This window comes from Triturus cristatus, chromosome 12 (assembly GCF_964204655.1).
Source record: "Triturus cristatus chromosome 12, aTriCri1.1, whole genome shotgun sequence".
NCBI lineage: Eukaryota > Metazoa > Chordata > Amphibia > Caudata > Salamandridae > Triturus > Triturus cristatus.
The window spans coordinates 31,321,481-31,342,908 of NC_140595.1; the positions used below are offsets into that span (position 1 = coordinate 31,321,481).

Here is a 21,428-nt window from a genome sequence, read left to right on the forward strand (position 1 = left end):
CAATCATCCTCCCACCCAATACATTGATACCATTCCCATCTTCAACCTATCAAGCCATTTACTCGCCACTGACGAACTTTCCCTCCTCAAAAAAGGCCTATCATTTGTCCCTACAGTGCCACCCAACTTTATGGAATTACATACGGAACTTCTCAGATTTTTTAGGCGCATTCGCCTCCAAGCATTTTTTCAGCTACACCCCACCCCAGAACAAATTCGAAACACTCCCTTCCGTCCACCATCCACTTTCTCACCCTCAGCGGCAATGATCCCCTCTGTGAAATAATCACCTTTGAAAAAATGGTCCTAAAAGATCTCGCCATTATTCAGAACAACAAACATTTCATTCCTTTCAATATTACATTGAAAGAAAAATTGGCAATCAGTCAACTTAAAGAGAATGACTCGTTAATCATCAAAAGTGCAGACAAAGGTGGTGGTATAGTCCTTCAGGAAAAGGCAGCCTATATAGCTGAAATACAACGACAGTTGGACAATAAAGATCACTACTTGTTACTGGCAAAAAATCCCACAGAAGATATTCAGGAACTAATTCATAAGATAACCACAGAGGGCCTCCGGACTGGTTTTCTTTCTAAAAAAGAATTCACCTTTCTAAATGTAAAAACACCACGCACCCCAGTCATATACACACTCCCCAAAATCCACAAAAACACAACCAACCCCCCAGGCCGCCCCATTGTTTCAGCTTGTGGTTCAATCCTAGAACCATTAGGCGCTTATGTAGACTTCTTCATCAAAGATTTTGTTCCCAACACACAATGCTATGTTAGGGATTCAATGGCTATGATCAATCTCATTGAACACCATCCATACAATCCTGTATCTGAAACATTATGTACTATGGACGTCGAATCACTATATACCAACATTCCACAGACAACTGCCTTGTTGGCAATAAAAAAGATCCTTGACTTGAGACCACGTCCCCATGCCATTCCAACTACTTTCATTTTACAACTCCTTGAAATCTGCCTCACACGCAATTTCTTTCTTTTTAACAACACCTACTACCAACAAATCAAAGGTACCTCAATGGGCGCAATTTTTGCCCCAAATCTGGCAGTATTGTTTATGGACCAACTAGAATCCAATGTCATCCTCAATGATTCAAATCCGTTCTTTCCGTGTATTTGCTTCTGGCGCAGATATATAGACGACATCTTTATAATCTGGCAAGAGAACACCGAGTCCCTAAACTCTTTTGTACATTGGATGAATAATAATTGTTCAGGCCTATCATTCACTGTCACAACTGACAAAGAATCTATTGCCTTCCTAGATCTCTCAATCTTCCACTCTGAAGGTGAATTACTCACACGGCTGTACCGCAAACCAACAGAGCGGAACACTCTATTGAATTACACCAGTAATCACCCAAGGGCCCTCAGAGACTCCCTGCCCTACTCTCAGTTCCTTAGAATAAGGAGAAATTGTTCTTGCAAAACAGACTATTTCAGAGAAGCAAACTATCTTTCAGCAAAACTGAAAGCAAGAGGCTACCCAAAGAGAATAGTGAAGAATGCCTTAAAACGTGCATGGTATTGCCCAAGGGAAATCCTGCTGACCCCCAAACCCAAAAAAGAAACACAAAGAATAGCTTGTGTAACTACTTTTTCGCCAGTCTCTAATAAACTGAGAAAAATGATACTCCACCACTGGCCAATTTTGAACGTAGGAACACTCACATTAGACAAACCACTTTTTGCCTTCAAAAAGAACAAAAATCTTAAGGATCACCTGATCCGTGCTGCTCTACCCTCTACTGTCAACACTTCCACTCTAGAGGGAACTTGGGGCCTTCCGCCCATTCTAGGGCATTTCAAATGCAGAAATTGTAATGTTTGTGTTTTTTCAATGGAAGGGAAAAGTTTCACGTTTAATAACATCACTTCTCTCAGCAATTCCTTTTCCAACTGTAACACTGCGAATGTAATCTACCTCATCATGTGTCCATGCCAAAAGGTCTATATTGGCCAAACAACACAAAGAGTAAAAACCAGAATTTGCCAACACAGAAGCCGAATCCGGTGCAAGACTCCAAATGCACCACTTGTCGATCATTTCGGAGAGGCCAATCACAATGAGGATGACATTCGTTGGACAGTGTTGAAAGTGTTGAAACTACCACAACGTGGAGGCAACATGGCCCAGATCTTAAACAAAGAGGAACTAAAAGCAATCATCACCTATGATTCAATTAGAAAAGGCCTGAACAGGTCCGAAGATTGGACAATGCTCCTCTAATACTTTATTCACGAAGAGACTTTCTCTCTGTGTTCACCTTTGAAATGGCTGAAACTGAAACAACCTAAACATACAATTTACATGCTAATTGTTCGCTAATTATAACTGCTTTGCATTTGTACCGTTTTTATAACCGATGTGACTGATAATTAGCTGTTAATGCTTATGTCTCAATTTTATCAAGTCACATGATCACCTCTTTCCCCACTCCAAAATGACCCCCACAGTCACGCCGGTTCTGGCACCATCCTGACACTGTCCTACCTTTATTTTCACTATTTATACCAAACATCACAGCCTCCAGCCCAGTCCCCATTGCCGGTTGACTCGGACTCCTCGTTGTGGCTGCGAGACTCGGACGAGGTAAGCGTTAAGCCTGCACCACCCCTGCTACACACCGCCCCAATTCCCGTCAACTAACGATCCTTCCCCTTTATTTAGCTCCAACCTAGAACGCGGACAGCCCTTGCTGCTGCCGCTGGATTAATGCACTAGACGCGCTTCGCTATTCCCATCGAAGAACGCGTGTCGCCACAACCTCCTGTTGAGGTAAGCATTTTTTACTTCTCTCCCTTACTTACCATGGGCCGGCCCTTAACAAAAACAACTCCTGACACAAGCCATGTGCTCAGTGCGGTCTATGTCATTGTTCCTTCGTGCAATTTTGAGATTATCTTCCCGCCCCATTTTAGCCTCCGATGCACTACGGACAGCCTATCCAGCTTCCGCCCCATCATTGCCGCAGACGCACTCCTGCATCGATTGAATCAAAAGCGCGCTACCCCCATTTTACCTATCTGGTAAGCCTAACCTCCACACTTCACTGTCTCCTGCCCGGTCTCCGCCCCAGGCACCTTCTAATTTGTGACTCAATTACAGATCCAATACCGCTGGTGAAACTTTCCACGGTCAGCCAATTTACCCTTGATGTACTACAGACAGCCTATCTAGCTGCCGCCCAGACATCGCACCAGACGGGCTCCTACAATCAAGCGTGCTTCTTTCTTTCCCCCCCCCCCCCTCCCACCTACCAATCGGTAAGCATGACCTATTCCTTGACTATCTCGTAATCGGACACCAACTTAGGCACTTCCTATTACGTAATTATCTCGCCGCCTCGTTTTACGTCAGCTCTCCCACAAGAGCGGAATTCACAATATTACAATTCACACTCCTGCCGCGCACTCCATCACAGCACGACCGCAGCCTCTCACAACAATTACCACACCGACGCATGAACCTTTCTTTATGTCGCAAAAGGTTTTTTGATTATTGAACTCACGATTCTTGCTCTTCTAGCAACCGATACTTGTGGGCCAACCCCCAGCATGATATCATCCATCACGAAATCCTCGTGCTGTTACTCCCTTACTGCCATATACACCACAAATTATGGCACCGTCACTTATTACTTCCATCACCTTCTGTCGCATGCGGCACTACTCCTGAGCACAGAATTGCCGTTTGACTGTTTTCTTGTTGTTTTTTGAGTACTATCATACCTTATGCTGATTTTATGTATTTTATTCTCCCCTTTCTTCCTTCAATTTACGTGCACAGGCTTTATTAATCAAACCAGGCATTTCTGAAATATCCTATAGTCCTGATGATGATCCCATTATAATAGGAGCCAGGGATCGAAACGTCACGTCGACTTGTTATAATAGTTCCACACTGTACTGAATATGTAAATGTTTTGTGGTTACTATTTGGTAGAGCTTACTTTAAGTTGATCAATGTCTTGTAAGCCCCCATGATCGCTCCAAAGCCTTTTTGCCTGTTATAACTTTGTATTTTCCTCTAATTTCTTGATCCTCCCTTTCCTCTCTGTTGAAAACTCGGTACAGGATTGTGCCCTTGTTTCATCAGTCTTCAATATTTTTCTGATTTTTTTGATATTCAAGATTAAATGCTCCTCTGTCCGGCTGGACCCAGGAGGAACTCACATAGGTCTCATTGAAGTCTATGTAGAATTAGTTTTCCTAACCAAGATTACGCTAGGGACTATTGTTAACAAAAATACGAATTAACCCGTGGACCTTAGCTACCTTTTCCGGGTTCCCTTGCTACTTATACTATCACCGTCAATTATGCCACCCTACTGTAGGAGGGGACATAGACCTAGCCCTGATTGGAGGAATCTCCCCATCTTCAAGATTTTGGGGAGTGAAAGATGAGCTTCACCTCGCCTCCCCCACCTTATGGGTGGAGTTGGCAGAGGTGGGATCACCTCCGATTCTCCTAAGTTTTCCTGCCCTAAGTATGGGTGTAAACCAGTGGCTGCCATCTGCTGCTAGCAGCCAAGGCAGGGTTTCGCATTACATAGATGGTAGGCCTTGGAAGGTAGCCTCTCGGGCACTGTGCCCATCCTGGGGGAGGAGTTGTTACACCTCCGCCCAGGATATGCATTATTTCTGGTCCCAGAGAGCAGAGACTCTCAATCCAGGGGTCCAGAAGCATGTCTGGTGGTGGCTAGTTGCGTTGTCAAAAAGAGGCATGCAGTTCCTGTAAGGGGGGGGGGGGGGGATCAAGGTCTACCAAGAGGTGAGGTGGGGGAGTGCCTCCTTAGAATCAAGAGCCCTTACACACCCCAATGTGTCATGCTTCATCATCGGGCAGTTCCTCATTGGGCCGGCGCTGCAATGCTTAACGGGCCCCTTGAGGGGGTCTTTGGCAGAGTTCTTTGCTTTTTATCGATGTGAAGAGTGAGGTGAGGTGGTGAAATGTGTGGCTGGATGTGAGTAGATTGGAAAGAATGTGCAATAAAAACTAAAGGAGCCCAAGATGCTTTTTAATCTCTGGGTTCCTTTGTTTTGGTTAAAAACATGGGTTCAGGCTAAAGATGGATATAATGGTCCACTGCAGCTCTAAAAAGTTTATGTAATCCTGAAATCCAGGGTCAACATATATTATACCTGTTATTTTCCAAAAGGTCATGGCATTTTATCAGGACCAATAATCCTTATCTACCCATATAGGGATGGTGGACCAATGCATGTAGATAGTACCATACCCTAAATAAATAACACAAATATATAATATGCCTTCAGAGGGGAGACCTAGAGAGGAAAAGGTAATAGGGAAACAGAACGTTAAAATTCATCATGCAGTACCATTTGTCAACAGGGGAATGCAGGTCGCAATCCCCACCAATGCAAGTCTGGGATGTACACCTCAATGATTAAAACCACAGTAAAAGCCCAAAATACATGCATGAAAGTCATTTTCACCATTAAAGCATTATGGGTCTGAGAAGTTTGCTCCGATAATTCAAAACATTGTGTCAACCACTCACACATGTCACATGTAGCGTATGCCCAGATGATTGAGCGCAAAGTGGATGTCATCAAATGCCTGAGGATCCCATAAACAGGACTTCTAAATCACAAGTGAAGAGGGACCCCAATCGTATGGGCCAGAACGGACGCTCTGTGGCGTACCAAAGGCCCTATATGAGAGATCTGAATAAAATAAGGTAAAATAAAATGAAGAAAAGATTGTTGCAATGCTCCAGTCCAGGATGGAGCGCATGTTATGGGACCGGTCCCGTAGGAAACACAAGTTACTTACAGTTGTCTGTGATCACTTCTAGCAGCCGACCTACCCCTCGTTCTGCTGATATGGAAGTGGCATTCCCATGACATCAGGGTATTTCAGTGGACTTCCGGTTCAGAGAGACCGGAGACTGCAGCTGGTATTATGGATAGATGGATCCCATGATGGGCGCCATCTTGGGTGCAGCAAGGCACCCGGTGAACCTGTGTAGGACTGGCAGAATGACATTAACGCAATTATCCTGCTTGAATGAGTCCTTTGTGAAAAATCACTGTGAGGGTGTGCATTCTGAATTGTTTAGCGCTGAAGGGAATGGGACTACTAACATATAATCAGGAAGGCTGTTTTTCTGCTGACACCGAAGGTGTACGGCGTAAGTTGTTCATGGACCATCGGTCTCACATTAAATATCACGGTGGCAATGTCCCCCTACTTAAGGACTCTGTGAGCCTTTATGAGAGGCGGGCATGACCCCAAGAATGGATCTGCTTTTTTAAAGGAGCGGTGAAAACGCACATCCTATTACGTAACATATTGCCGCAAAGGGTGGGGTCATTGAGATGTAGAGCCACAAACAGGTGTGGACTCTGTGGTAGAGGTTGACAAAAATGTGGTTAAAAGGTATTCCGGATGGTAATACATAGGCCAAGTGATTACCCTAATAGGTGTGTGGATAGAATGTGTGATGGAGAAGGGGCTGACAAATCATGTGGATATTCATGTCACAAGAAGGGATAGATTCCAAACCGTTAGTATACAGACATGGTTTTTATAAAGTCACCACACCCCAAGGAATCTCATCATTTAGCCCTGTTGGGTGTGTAGAAAGGCGGAAAATCCATTGCTGTTCTTTATAGAATAGTGCATCTTTGTGTAGGTATGTATGGGTCTAAAGGACGGTCCAATGTTGAATCGTCAGGTGTGTGTTCTGACTCCATGTAGTGGGTGCTAATCTTAGTTGCTATACTTCTGCACCTGACATTGCCCTGGTTCACCTCCATGGTCATTATGCCTATGTAGTGTTTCTGACATGGGCAAGAGATCATGTAAATGCCATTTTTGGTATTGCAATTGGTATGGTATTTATGGGTGTAGGTGCTTGTAGTACTGGGATGAATCTCTTTAGAAGGCTGAGTCAGTTTGCAGACACTACATGATCTGTACGGCTAGTGGCCTGTCACTGGGGGGGAGACCCAAGAGGGATTTTTGGAGTACTGTTCTGTTGGTTTTGGGCCTAGTATGTACAATAGTGTATTTCAAGTTGTTAGTTTGTTTGAAAGCAAAACGTGGTGGAGCAAATGTCAAGGACCCAATATGTAGTATTGGCCAAGTCATCATTTTCTGGTTATGTGTGTTTCCAACCGTTCTGCTCTATTGCTTATTCTTGCTCTCTTGCACGCTGTCTTTACCACATGAGGGAGGTATCTGCTTGTTGCCAGATTGATGGTCAAGACCTCTGCTTGTTGTTTGTAGTGATTTATGGAGCTACAATTGCGATGTAGTGGCAAGAATTGCCCAGATGGTAAGTTGTCTTTAAGATGGTTGGCATGGTGACTGTTGCAATCAGTTGGATTCTTATATGTCGTTGTGTGTAACCTCCCATCTCTGAGGGATTTCAACAGATCTAAGAATGGTAAATTCATTGCTGAAATGTTCTTCGTGAACCTCAGGTATGGGTTAAGAGTGTTGACCCAGTCATAGAATCTTTGGCATGTCTTTACAGTGCCTTGCCACAGGATGAGTATGTTGTCGATAAAGTGAAAATTGGTTGAATTATCAAGTGGTTAAACTTGAATACAGTGTGCACTATACAGTATAATATATCATAAAATTAAACAAATTGCATCAATATCATCATGCTATTTACCATTATGTATTTTCTGAAATTTTTCCATGATTCTTATTGTAATTCATTAACATTCATAAATATACATGAAAATAAATGTCACATTACAAACACAATCTTCTTTATGTACGCAAAATTTAAACAAATAAAACAATCAAGCAATCTCAATTTTCAAGCCCAATGCATTTCGGGACTCTGTCCCTTCTTCAGGGGAAATTTTAGTAATTACTAGACGTGCTATAGGATAGAGTCTGTTGATACCTCGCGATCAGTTGAATTGGCCTGTTTTCGAAATCACTGAAATTCATCAATGCGGATGTTCCTCTTGGATACCGGCAAATCTTATTCTATCTCTCAGTCATCATGCTCAGTCATCATGCTACTCGAATGCCCCCAGCGTGCGCTGATGCAATTTGTTAAATTTTGTGATATATAATACTGTATAGTGCACACTGTATTCAAGTGTAACCACTTGATAATTCAACTGAGTCTTGCCCATGTATGTTTGACAGCACACGTTTCAGGGTAGCACCAAAAGATAAAAATCACAAAAGTTGCTGAAAAGTTAATAGTTAAGAGTGCATTTCACATCTGAAAACCTTTAGATGTTGAGGCACTTGAAAAGTATCACCCTACCGTCAGATGACTAATATTTACAAAGTAATTACTACAGACCCGACACCAGGACTAGAACACTGTCAATTTGATGGTTGAGGAAGCAGAAACCAACTTTTGGATATCAAAAAAGGAAGCAGAATACCTCAGAACTAAGAAACCAGGACACCTCACTTCTATTCAGTGCCAAAAATGCACAAAAATAGAACATTACCATTGGGCCGCACAATAGTGTCTAGAATCGACTCTATACTAAAACCATTATCCCAAATTGTGGACCATTACCTAAAACCTTTAGTCCAAAAAATATCAACATATCTAAAGGACACCAGACATCTACTTAACCAACTGAAAGATATCTCCTGCGAAAAAGGCACAGACATCTTAGTCGGGCTAGACGTAGAGAGCTTATACACCAGTCTCCCACAAGAAGGCACTCTAACAACAATTGAAGACCTCCTCTTCAAACAAGTCTGGACATTTATCACTCCTAGATACTTTGTCTTAGAATGCTGCCACCTAGCTTTGACAGAAACCATCTTCGAATTTGAAGGCATAGTGTACCTCCAAACCCATGCGACATCGATAGGGAGTTCATTTGCCCCCAGTCTGACAGGACTATGTCAGCACATTTGAAGAGAAATACATTCTTGGAGAGACAAATCACACATTGCTACTGTTACAGACAGCTCTACATTTCACATCTGAAAACCTTGAGTCAGATGTTAGAGCACTTGAAATTGTGTTTTCAGTCTTATGGGACTGACGACAGAGGATCACACGGGTTTATTTTGTTTATTTTCAGCCTATGCTCTTTCTTTCCTCTCCTTTGGCTCTTTAGTCCCAAATATTCCATCGGATCTTGGTCTGGGTTGAAAGGTGGATTGGAACACCATCATTGGCTTTTTCTTGTTAGCTTCTTTTTCTTTTTACTTTGTTGGGGATTTGATGGTAGCAAAGTCATGGGATCAGGAATTGGGTCCGTGTAATGAATCATTTGATGTTCCTATCTTTTACTGGTGGTCATAACTGTGCAACACTGCATATGCATTTTTCTGTAAACTTAAGGAATATTACTCTCTAAAACATAAAAATGTATTTCTTGGACGTCTAATTTAGTAACACTTTCCATTAAGATACAAATAATGAAAACACATTTGTACATAAAGAAAATGAGTTTATGACTACTTTACCTGTTCAAGGCTTTCAATATCTGCTCGGAAGCCAGACAGCAAAGGCACTTCGAGGACTGCCATGTTCGAAGACCCTGAATGAAGCCACCTAACAGAAGAAGACCGCCAAGACTTTAACATAAACACTTGCTGTTCATCCAGTTATTTCTGCACACTCTTTCTTAACATAGCAATGCGACAAATTCTCTTACAAGAATAATAAGCCTTTAGAACAAACACAAAAATCACTGAGTTTAATCACTGTTGTAGGTTCTAGTTTATTTGACGTGAAGTGATGTGGAAGATCAGGGCAGCTTGAAGACCTTTCTCTCCAGTTCACAAATGCACTGTTGACCATCAGCAGAAATACTTTAGGCGGTGAACAATTCACTGTAGATGAGGTGAATGTGCCATTGGTGGAATTACTACAACCCAGCTGTAGTACAGCATTGGTAATGCAACTAGAAGTAATCCTGCCAGTGGTAGATGTATTGCCTCTACTTGAAATAAACTCATTAAATATTATCACAAGTCTCTAAATCTTTAAACTGTAAATCTGTATCTCTTAATATTGATTCTTGTCTCTGCTACATTGCATTCTTCTTGATCTAGTTATTAATGCCCAATGAAGCTCAATCATTACAATTCATCAAGGATTAACAAAGGGATTCTGGCTGATGTAAATGCATTTACTGCTGTGGATTTATTCACCGCAGATACAGAGAAATTGGAAGGGGTGGGAAGTGGGCATTCCAAGGCAGATTTTGCCGTGGATGTTTGGGAACACCCCCAAATCTGTATGTTTGTGGACGTTCCCAAACACACCTCAGACCCATTTCGACTCTAGTCAAGGGTGGGAGTAACTCCCTTTCCAACATGGGAAGAGGGAAAGGGTCAGCCCTAGATTTGCTAGGGTTGTAAAAACAAGTTTTCCCTGCAAAATAAAAAAACATGCATTTGCACAGGAGGCAGAATTTCTGCTATTTCTATGCTGTATAAAAATCCACACACTGAATAGTCATGACATTCCCAATAGTATGTATGGAACCAACACCTAGGTTAGTGGCATACTACTTGGAATGCAGCTGAATTCCAAAACTCCTCAAGGCACTGTTTTTTATGTTTTCATTGGTGAGTGGGGCCCTGAATATCTTCATGCATGTGTGGAATTACAGAGCACTTGGTAAAGGGGATGAAAAGTCTTTAATGATAAGAATGTAATGCCCTTTTGAAGGCAATATTTTGTTCATACCTTTTACAAAAAATTGAAAACAAAAAAAGTGCACAAGTCAAAAAGAAAATCCATGGAAGATTAGCCCATCGAAATTGGGCAACAGGTTTGTGTCTCTCTCTCTCGCCTGTACATGGGGCTAAAATCTCCCAATGCTGAGGTGCCTCAGACTAATAACAGCAAGTATTAGTGTCACTTGCTCTTCGGGCAACAATGTCAAAGTTACATGTGAGCAAGGAATGGTACTATGCTGAATCCTTTTTTGTATGTATGAATTGGTTTACTGGAATTATTCAAAAGTAAGAAGGGAGAAATACAAAACTGAATCAAACAAGCATTGGCATAGCCAATAGGTCTCGCCTTTGGGACCGTATAAGTGTTTAGCCATGCAACAGTTGATTTTGTTGCACCAAGGATATTGTGCTGCATAACTAAATACTTATAAGGTCCCAAAGGCGAGACCTATTGGCTATGCCAATGCTTGTTTATGTGGGTGACTATCATGCTCATGAAATGAACACGATGCTAATAACTGTTGAGGGTTGTGGGATTATAGTAGTGGGGAACATGCTTTTTTTATGAACCACAGTGGCGCCTCGAGTTTACAAATGGGTAAATGGATGCGTGAATACATTTACTGTTGGTAGGATGAACAGATGACTGTGAAAAACAAAGAATGGCAAAGTGAGTGCATGAACTGATAAAAGACTAATGCATGAAAGTGAATATGCGGGTGAATGGGCAAGATGATGAATTCAAGCATTCTATCCATCATTCTTTTAATACTTCTTAAAGAGATTGGAGGTTTTTTTAAACTAATCATTCATGCTGGGCACATGGCACTGTATTTCATTATATTGTACTGTTAGATACTTAATGAGTGTAAGTCCTCAGAGCACAGAGTGAGTGCCTCAGTCCTGGGAGAGGAAGATGTGTTCCTTAATTAGCCTTGCATTACGTCAACAAGTACAGCTTTCTAACTACAAGGATTTTTGGAATAAATTTTACACTACTAGGTATGCTTTGACAGTAATATATTTTTCACATTTTTATTGTATTTCTAATGTGAGAACAAAGGCAGAACTTGAGACTAAAAGCACAAGTTACTTACTTGTGTAATGATATATCTGTAAGAGACATTAGTTAGTGATAGATTCCTTACCTTAGAATATCCCCAGGCGTCAGACTGGAACCGGAAAGTTTTTTGTCAGCAGTACCCCTGCACGTCGGTAGGCGTCGTCGTACGGCTCCGCGTACATCGCTGGCGTCGTAGCCGCTGAGATGACGTCGTCAGAGCTACTAAGACACGCCCACGCACGCTGACTTCAGTTCTGTACACAACTTTTCCACGCCAGAAGCACAGAGCCATGCCAGAGACCGACTACTGGTGCAATAGAACTAGGGCCCTGAAAGGGATGACCTGAACCCTAGAGAACAGTTCGCAGAATGGGGAGGATGGGCGGGTGGTAAGGAAACTATCACTAACTAATGTCTCTTACAGATATATTGTTACACAAGTAACTTGTGCATCTGAAAGAGACACGTTAGTGATAGATTCCTTACCTTAGAATACATACCCAAGCAATACCAACCCCGGTGGTGGGTCTGCGAAGTGAGATTACACTAGAAAGTCACAGACTACTGAACGTCCAAAGAAGCCGTCTCTCCGGACCTGACTGTCAAGGCAATAGTGCTTAGTGAAAGTATGCAACGAGGCCCAAGTGGCCGCCTGACAGATATCTTGCAGGGGGACACCGCGCCCCAATGCTGTAGTAGCTGCCGTCGCCCTGGTAGAATGGGCGCGCAGCCCAACCGGAGGTTCCTTTTTAGCCGGAGAGTAACAGGCTTTAATGCACAAGACAACCCATCGGGAGATAGTTCGCTTGTGCACTCCCCGGCCTTTCTTGGCGCCCACGTAGCCAACAAAGAGCTAGTCATCCACCCGGAACTGATGTGTGCGTTTGAGATAGAACGAGAGCGCACGTTTTGAGTCCAGACGGTGGAGCCTCTCCTCTTCTCTTGAAGGGTGCGGAGGCGGAAAGAAAGTGGGCAGAGTTACAGTTTGCCCGAAATGAAAGGCAGAGACTACTTTTGGTAGAAAGGAGGAACGCGGTTGAAGCACAACCTCGTCCGGATGAATAGCCAGGAAAGGAGGTTTTCAGGAAAGAGCCTAGAGCTCACTCACCCGCCGAGCGGAGGTGATGGGCACCAGGAAGACAGTTTTCAAAGTCAATAACCGCAAAGAACAGTTATGAAGAGGCTCGAATGGTGCGCACATCAGATATGTGAGAACCAGGTTCAAGTCCCATTGAGGCATTCAAAAGGAATAGGAGGGAAAAGATGAGTAATGCCTTTGAGAAATCTATTGACAACCGGGGACTTGAAAAGAGAGGGCCGATCAGGCAACCTAAGAAAGGCTGAAAGAGCAGAAAGGTAGCCCTTGCTAGTGCCCAAAGCAGAGCCCTGCTGGGCCAAAGAAAGGAGGAACAATAAGACCTCAGAAAGAGGGGAAGCAAGAGGATCAACAGATTTTGCTGTGCACCATGCCACAAATGTTTTCCCCACCGACAGGCATATACCGTATTAGTGGAGGGACGCCTGGCTGCCAGAATCATATTACAGACTTCGGGAGGCAAGTCAAATGGAATCAGCTGTCGCCGCTCAATCTCCACGCAAGGAGGTGGAGGCTGGACAGGTTCGGGTGGAGGACCGTCCCCTGTTCCTGCGACAGGAGATCCTCCCGAAGAGGCAGTCGGATCGAGGGATCCACGCTCATACTGAGTAGCTCGGGATACCAAACTCTTCGAGCCCAGTCCGGTGCCACAAGAATGACTTGGGCCCGGTCGCGCCTGATCTTTTTTAGCAGTCTGAGCAAAAGTGGTATAGGCGGAAAGGCGTACAACAGACCGCAGCTCCACTCGCGACGAAACGTGTCGCCTAGCGAGTGCTGCCTTGGAAACTCCAGCGTGCAGAACTGCTGACATTCCGCGTTCTCTTCGGTGGCGAATAGATCTAACCAAGGTTCTACCCACTGCTGAAAGAGATCTTGCACCACCTCCGAGTGAAGCCGCCATTTGTAATCCAACATGCTGAGTTCGTCCGCCCTGGCATTTAGAGAACTTGCCAAGTGTTGAACCACCAAGGAAATGCCTTGATGTTCCAGCCATGTCCAGAGACGCAGAGCCTCCTGACATAGGGTCCGCGACCCCGCCCCGCCTTGCTTGTTGCAGTACCACATGGCGGTGGTGTTGTCCGTGAACACCTGCACTACTCTCCCCTTGACAGAGGGAAGGAGGAATTTCAGTGCAATTAGGATCGCCCTGAGCTCCAAAAGATTGAAATGGAACTTGGACTCCACTTCAGACCAGAGACCTCTGATCTCTGCCTCTCACATGTGGCTGCCCCATCCCAGGAGGGCTGCCACTGTGTGCTCCGGTTGAGGAAGGGAGAGGGAGCTGCCACTGACCCCACACTGGTCAGTGAACCACCACTGCAAGTCATGTGCAGTGCCCTCCGTGATCTGGACGTAGTCGGACAGGCGTCCCTGATGCTGCGCCCACTGGAACTTCAGGTCCCACTGCAGAGCCGCATATGCCATCTGGCATGATTGATCAGCAGGATGCATGAGGCCATGAGGCCCTGCAGCCTCAGTGTCTTCCTGACCGAAACCCAGGATAAGGGCTGAAAGATCGGAATCATAGCCCGAATGTCTCGGACGTGCTGTTCGGGAGGATAGACCCGAAACTGCGCCGTGTCCAGAACCACTCTGAAGAAGAGGAGCTTCTGAGAGGGAAGCAGATGCGACTGCGGCACGTCGACGGAGAACCCCAGCAAATGCAGGAGGTCGGCCGTAGTCTGGAGGTGGGAGATGACTGCCAGGGGCGAGCCCTCCTTCAACAACCAATCGTCGAGATAGGGGAAGACAAACCCCTGATGTGCGCAGACGAGCTGCGACCACCACCATCACTTTAGTGAACACTCGAGGGGCGCTGGTAAGGCCCAAAGGGGATCCCGGTGAACTGAAAATGCTAGCGGCCAACCGTGAACCGCAGGTAACGCCGGTGGGCCAGCAGGACGTGGAAGTAGGCGTCCTGCAAGTGGAACACTACCCTCCGCCTTTTGGGTCTAGGAAACGATTGACGTTCCAAAGCTCTAAAACACACTCGATGTCCACCTAGGCCAAGGGCGCCGCAACTTCCTGTTTGCAAAGCGTCAAGTGATCCCCCGATAGCGGTGGTACTGATGTGGCATAGCAGGAGGAGTAGTCTCGAAGGGGAGGAGTAGCCTCTTCGGACTGTTTGCAGAACCCACCAGTCCAATGTGATGGGGCGCCAGTGGGGGAGGTGACGGCGAATCCTGCCGCCCACTGGCGTGCGGTGGGACTGAAACAGTGGCTTATCTGTCCATGGAGGATGCGGGGAATCCCACTGCATCTTTGCCCTGGGCTATTGCGTGGAAGGGCACCTTCCAAGCCTCCGCCAGACACTGTGGCAGCACCTGCGCCACCGCGTCCTACACAGAGGTGGAATAGAGGGCTAAAAGGTCCTTTGTGAAGCAGGGCCCTGGACCACCAGACACTGTGGTGGTAGGTTGTTGTGCGATTAAACTGGGGATGCCTTGTATGCACAGGCGCCCCTATTACATTTAAAGTGCGTTATTGAAGGGTAGCAGCGGTTCTGTAGAGGCGGCCGCTGCTGAAGCACTGCAGTGAGGAGATTGCCCTGATAGGCACTGTAGGGAATGTGAGGGTAGGAGCCTCCCCTACGCCATATCACATAACATACCCACCACCCCCTTAGCTATGGAGGAGGGGGACAGTGTATCAGGGTGTGGAGAGAATTCCAGTTTGCTGGGATTCTCCATATTGTCAATCTAGGTTAGATCATCCATAGAGTGAGCTGCGAGAAGGTCCTCAGACCCCTCCTAGTACCCCCTTTGATCAGGGATTGAAGGGAGGACAAGACAGGCTCGATATAAACTGGCCCCAGAGGCAACAAAACCGTTGCCGGCGCTGATGGCGCCGAGGCTGTGATGCAACTATGTCACTGAGGCCGGCGCCGGTACCGCAGGCTGCACCGAGGCTGGGGCAGATGCTGGATCCGAAGGCGGCGCTGAGTCCGGAGCAGATGCCGGATCCGAAGGCGGCGCCGAAGCCGGAGCCGATGCCGGATCCGAAGGCTTTGCTGAGGCCGGAGCCAACTGCTGCGCCGAGGCTGGAGCCAACGGCGGTGCCGAGGCCGGAGCCAGCGGCTGCGCCGAGGCCAGTCCCGACAGCTGCACCGAGGCCGGAGCCAACAGCAGCGCCGAGGCCGGAGCCAAAGGCAGCGCAGAGGCCGAGGCCAATGGCGGCGCCGAGGTGGGAGCCAACGGCAGCGCCGAGGCCGGAACCAACAGCGGCGTCGAGGCTAGAGCCAATGGCAGTGCTGAGGCCAGAGCCAACGGCGGCGCAGCAACGAGGCCGGAGTCAACGGCGCCACAGGGTATCTTGCCGGCGTAATCGGGGCCAAAGGCGGCGGCACATGGGCAGAACCACCCAAGGGGGTCCGCGGGGCCCAAGGGCGCTCCGGAGAGACCGGATGGGACAAGAAACGGCCCATGTTGCTGACAGAAGTATAGGCAACATCGGAGGGCCCGAAGGAGCCGCGGGGGAGTGACCACCCGCCCCCTCCACCGAGTCCCACGACTGGTGAGAGGTAGACGAAGAGCGACGCCGCTCCTTCGACCTATTATGGCGCTTGTTTTTGACTTACCTGTCCCCGATTCCGATGAACGATGGGGTCGGCTGCGCCAGCGATCCCTCGACCTCCCTACGGGAGCGGGACCTTGAGCGGTGCGGTACTGAGTGCCGGGCCCGACAACTTCCGGGAACGCTCCCGCAAGCCTTCTGCGTCATGGCCCGACAATCGGGGCACGTCTCGGGGAGATGGCGTGCCCCAAGAGACACGTCCCATAAACAAGTCAAAATTATTGACTTGGAGTAACGCTCTCTCTCGGATCTGCGCTGATGCGCGGAAAAAGAAAGAACTGATGTCAGCGCACGTGGGCGCATCTAAGTAGCTCTGACGACGTCATCTTGGCAGCTACGATGCCAGCGACGTATGTGGAGGCGTACTGCTGATGAAAAACTTTCCGCATCCAGTCTAACGCCTTGGGGTATTCTAAGGTAAGGAATCTATCACTAACGTGTCTCTTTCAGATAGTTACTTGTTGGTGATTGCAACCTCATCCACTAAACTCTGAAAGTAAGATAAACCATCCTAGTGAAACACCCACCTTACTGAGGTTGTAATGAGGTTTTATTTTAGAGCACTCACTACCTGAAGTAAGCGCTACGCTGGTTTCTAGGCATTCCCACTGTTGCAGTGTCCTCCCCTCTGGAGTAAGTGGCAGTAGCTTGTTTCAGAAACAATATCTGTGCAGAATACGGTTTAAAATGTCCCAGTACCCGAGATACTATTTTATTACAATGGAACAACCAAGGTCGCGATAGGAAGAAGCTTACTTTTAAATGTCAAGTGTTTTATTTATTACGGTGCAGGACACGGGGGCAATGTCAACTGTTTAAAAGTATCTTGTTGCCAGCTACATGAAGTTTTCTTTGCCCAAAAAGACCATTTCGTGATTGGTCAAGCACACAATAGCACTTGACATGTACCAGGCGTACCATGCGGTCATGTAAGTACCACGCCTCTGGTGACGGGTTCGTGCGTACTCTTATCAAGCCCGGCCCCCGCCCCTTAAGGGGCGAGGATGTGGTCTAACGGCCAGCGCTGCAGACTTGGGAGCTGGGAAAAACGGGCTCGAGTCTCAGGCGTCGGTTCAACATCCTGTGTTTCGGGGCATATCACTTAATGTGCCCGTGCCAAACAAAAATGTTGTGATGTAACTGCTGCTCTGCTCATCTAAAGAGTTCCAATACCTCCGGGCCGAGTTTGTGCTATATAAAACTGCAAAAAATAAATACCACTTTGAGACGGGTGAGGAGTGGAGAGATGGAGAGAGCTCGTGGAGGTCCGAGAGGGAGCGGTAGAGAGTAGAAAGGAGAAGAAGAAGGATTACAAAAAAAATGCTAACAGGCTTGTTTTCTGGACTCTCTCATCTAAACAGGAATAGCGCTCCTCTCCGCGCACTCCATTATTTACAACAAAAGGCTAACTTCGCTGCGTGCGGGGTCGTTAAGACTCAGTGCTGACATTAGCTACGGAAATGCTGTTTTGAAATGGGTTACAATTCTTCCTCGAGCTCCTGGGGCTTGTTGGGAAGACTGCAGCAAAGCTGCTTCCTCTTCCTGCAGACTTTGAAGGAAACAGGCTAAATATAATGAGGCTGTCCGAAGGCGCGCATTCTGCACAGTGCACATGATGGCTCGGGCGGTCTGGAGGCCCCCTGTTTGTCCTGAAAACAATTGGGTTAACCCTGCCTTGAGGCCAGAGGAAGGAACCCGTCTCGGTATCTGCAGCCTGCGCTCTGGAAGTCCTCACTCCGTATGGGTTCCTGTCATTGTGAATGCCACGAAGGCTCGCCTGTATTACAACAGATAATGAGGGACTCATGGGCTCCAGCCCCGATACCCGGGCCGCGGCCGCCTTATCAGTCCAATGCGAAATGTCGCTGCTATGAAGAACCAAGCACCATAAAAGGGCTCCCCAGTCTTTACTGAACAGCAGGGTGGCAGAGTGCCTTGGCGCAACTACTGGAATGTACTATTTAGCAGGGGAGGGGTGCGTGCCACAGAGAGGTCAACCGGAAGTGGAGCGATCCCACCCCTTTAAGCTCGACCTCCTAACTGCGATTTTAGGACTACAATCATTTATACACGAGGTACACTTTGAATTTCGAAATGCATGTGTACTTCGGCATGGTGGGGTGGATAAGGTTGAGCAGCCGGTGATGTACACAGGGTCGGGGTGAGAGAAAAAAAAGCGCGCGCGCTTCGCGCTGAAAGTTTAAAAAAAAATGAATGCAGCATCCCGCGAGTGGTGCGCGCGAGAGCGAGCACCAGGCCATCTATTTTGCATTATCGCGCACACGTCTGGGCACGATAATTCAAAACAGATGGTGCCTGTGCGGGTAACCGCAAGCAATAGGCCACACGCGTGTGGTGAGCTTTTTGAAGCCCCCTTACTATAAGTCTCACCAGAGCAGCGCATGTGCATTGCTCTAGGCTCGACCTAAAAAACCATGTCAATACATGTGATGGAGTATTCAGATAGTGAAAAACATTTTTTCCCACTTACCAAACATAAGAGACTGAAATGGAATGCACAGCTAAGATACATTCTGTGGGTTCCTCAACAGTTCTACCTGCAGACACCTTGTCAGTGCAGATCCTGAAGCTGGTTGTTTGTTATCTAAAACAGGGTTCCAACCGTAGTTATCATCGGGCATACCCTGAGAATGTATCATTGTCACTCTCTCTCAATGCAGCCCTTTCAGCAAATGTCTGTGCAGGACTGGTCCAACTAACAGGTTTGTTGTTGTGCCCGATGCATATGATCTTAAAGTGCTTTAATGTTCTGAACGTGCTTGATATAGTCGCTTAGACTACACAGTATCTAATCCCATTGCCCTCATCTGACTGTAAAGCTAACATTTTCTCCCACTGGGTCCAGCTGGCTAGATTGTAATTTGTGTGAGGAGTATTGGGTAAATTGAGGTGGCCCACCTATGAGTCTGGATAAGCTTTTTAAAAGCAAATACCACAGCTCCACACAGCTTCACATGGGCATGAGATATCCACATCTATACGCTTCATGTAATGAAACTGTCACTTACCTGTAGGAGTAGTTTTGCAGGTTGAAGAATGTTCTGGATTAACATGCTGTGCATTATTCCACCAACTAGTTGTTGGGTCTGAAACACTCCTATTGTGTATTAGTACTTTTTCTCTTTCTTCTTTTTTTTGTTTGGTTTTGTTGTTGAGCGCCGACTGTCCCCACAATTTGGTGTTTAGTCCAACCTCTCCTGACGTCATACACCTCTCCCCGGAAATCTACACTCTTGGTTGCCATCTTCAGATTCTTTTTTCCCTGCTGGGGTGTCTGGAAGCATCGCTGAAGGCTCTCCAATCGCCGATAGAAGATTATCCCGAAAGATAATCAAGGAAAACGCCAAAATTTCAGAGAAAAACTGTAGACACCATGATCCGATTAGAAGTATGAGACTTTACGTTGAGGAAAGACCGAAGAATGTACGAGCGGGGGGTCCCTTGTTCCGTGTGAAATGGAGAACACACCTTTTCGATTCTGCCCAAAGTGCCATCACAAGTTTGCCCAGCAGGACAACCACCATGTGTGCAACCTTTGTCTACCAAGTGACCACAGTACCGACAACCGTGAGGCCTGTGGAGAATTCAAACTGAAGACCTTAAAGAAAGAGAGTAACAAAGGCAAGCACACTACACCATGTGGGGGCAGAGGGAGACTGTTGTTGAGAGACCTGGTGTTGTCGAGGAAAGAGGAAGACAGCATTGCTGAAGGAGCTGAGGAAAAGGATGCAGACATCGAAGAGGAGGTCATCGACATCGAAAAAGAATGGCAAAAACATAAAGATAAATGGCCACAAGTAACATAAAAAAAAAACCAGGGTGCGGTTGAGTCTTGAACCACATACTCAAGAACACCAAAAGCTGCCTACGTACAGTGCGTTGCAGTAGTCAAGCAAGCTGGTGACTAGGGCTTGAGTGGCGGTTCTTCTAGTTTTATTGGGGAGCCATTTGAAGATCTTACGCAGCATGTAAAGGGTGTGGAAGCAGGCAGAGGAGACTGCGCTGATTTGGTTTTTCGTGGTGAGTTTGCTGTCAAGGATGATGCCATGGTTGCAGGCATGGTCAGTCGGAGTTGGTGAGGGTCCAAGTTCGGAAAGTCACCATGAGTTGTTCCACGATAAGGCATTGTTCCCAAAGATCAATACTTCTGTCTTGATTGTGTTGAGTTTAAAGCAATTGTCTTTCATCCAGTTGGCGACGCATGTCATGTAACTGCAGGAGTTGGCTCTGGTGGAGGAGGGGTCTTCCGATAGGGAGAGGATGAGCTGGGATGTTGTCGGCATAGGATCTTATGTTTAGTCTATGGGCTCTAATGATGTTGGCTACTTGGGTGATGTAGGTGTTGAACAGTGTAGGGCTGAGGGATAACCCTTGAGGGACGCCGCAGATAATGTTCTTGAATACTGAGGAAAAACGAGGTAAGCAGACTCTGAATTCTTCCTATGAAGAAGGAGGTGATCCATTTGAGGGCCTTTCCTTCGATTCCCGTGTGGCGGAGTCTATTGATGAGGGTGTGGAGGGATACGGTGCCGATGACGCCTAGATCATTGTGTCAGTTCCCAAGGATATATTATAAGAGACAATGGTCCCTGAAAACGAGAAATATTCGCAAAAAACAATGAATATAGCCAAAATTGGTGCTATATTATAGCCTATGTCCAGCCGGACAAGGCGACTTTAATAAGAAACAATAGTTTAGCGGTGATCAAAGGGATGTAAGCAAAATGTTGGTGGGACACAAGCCTGTATCCTGTGGCTTACATATCAAGAGGACATAGTATTTTGGAAAAACATACAGGCAATTGCAGTGATGTTTCTATGTCGGAGAATACTCGATAGTGAAACATCTTAGTATACAGTTTGTCACCTTCACCACATTTTATACACATAGATTGTTTTGGTGTAAGGTGAGCCACATAGTCGACGACGTTTCGATCCTTAACGGGGGGATTTTAGGATCATCATCAGGACTAA

At 46.4% G+C, this 21,428-nt stretch overlaps 1 protein-coding gene across 2 annotated transcripts in view; it reads right to left on the reverse strand.

Annotated features, from left to right (window-relative positions):
- Window positions 1-21,428, reverse strand: part of CPAMD8 (C3 and PZP like alpha-2-macroglobulin domain containing 8) — a 1,045,838-nt gene that overhangs the window by 307,343 nt on the left and 717,067 nt on the right. For both annotated transcript variants that reach the window (XM_085640012.1, XM_085640011.1), the window contains exon 36: window positions 9,478-9,565. In XM_085640012.1, coding sequence (XP_085496138.1) covers window positions 9,478-9,565 — 88 coding nt within the window. The remainder of the gene's footprint in view (window positions 1-9,477; window positions 9,566-21,428) is intronic.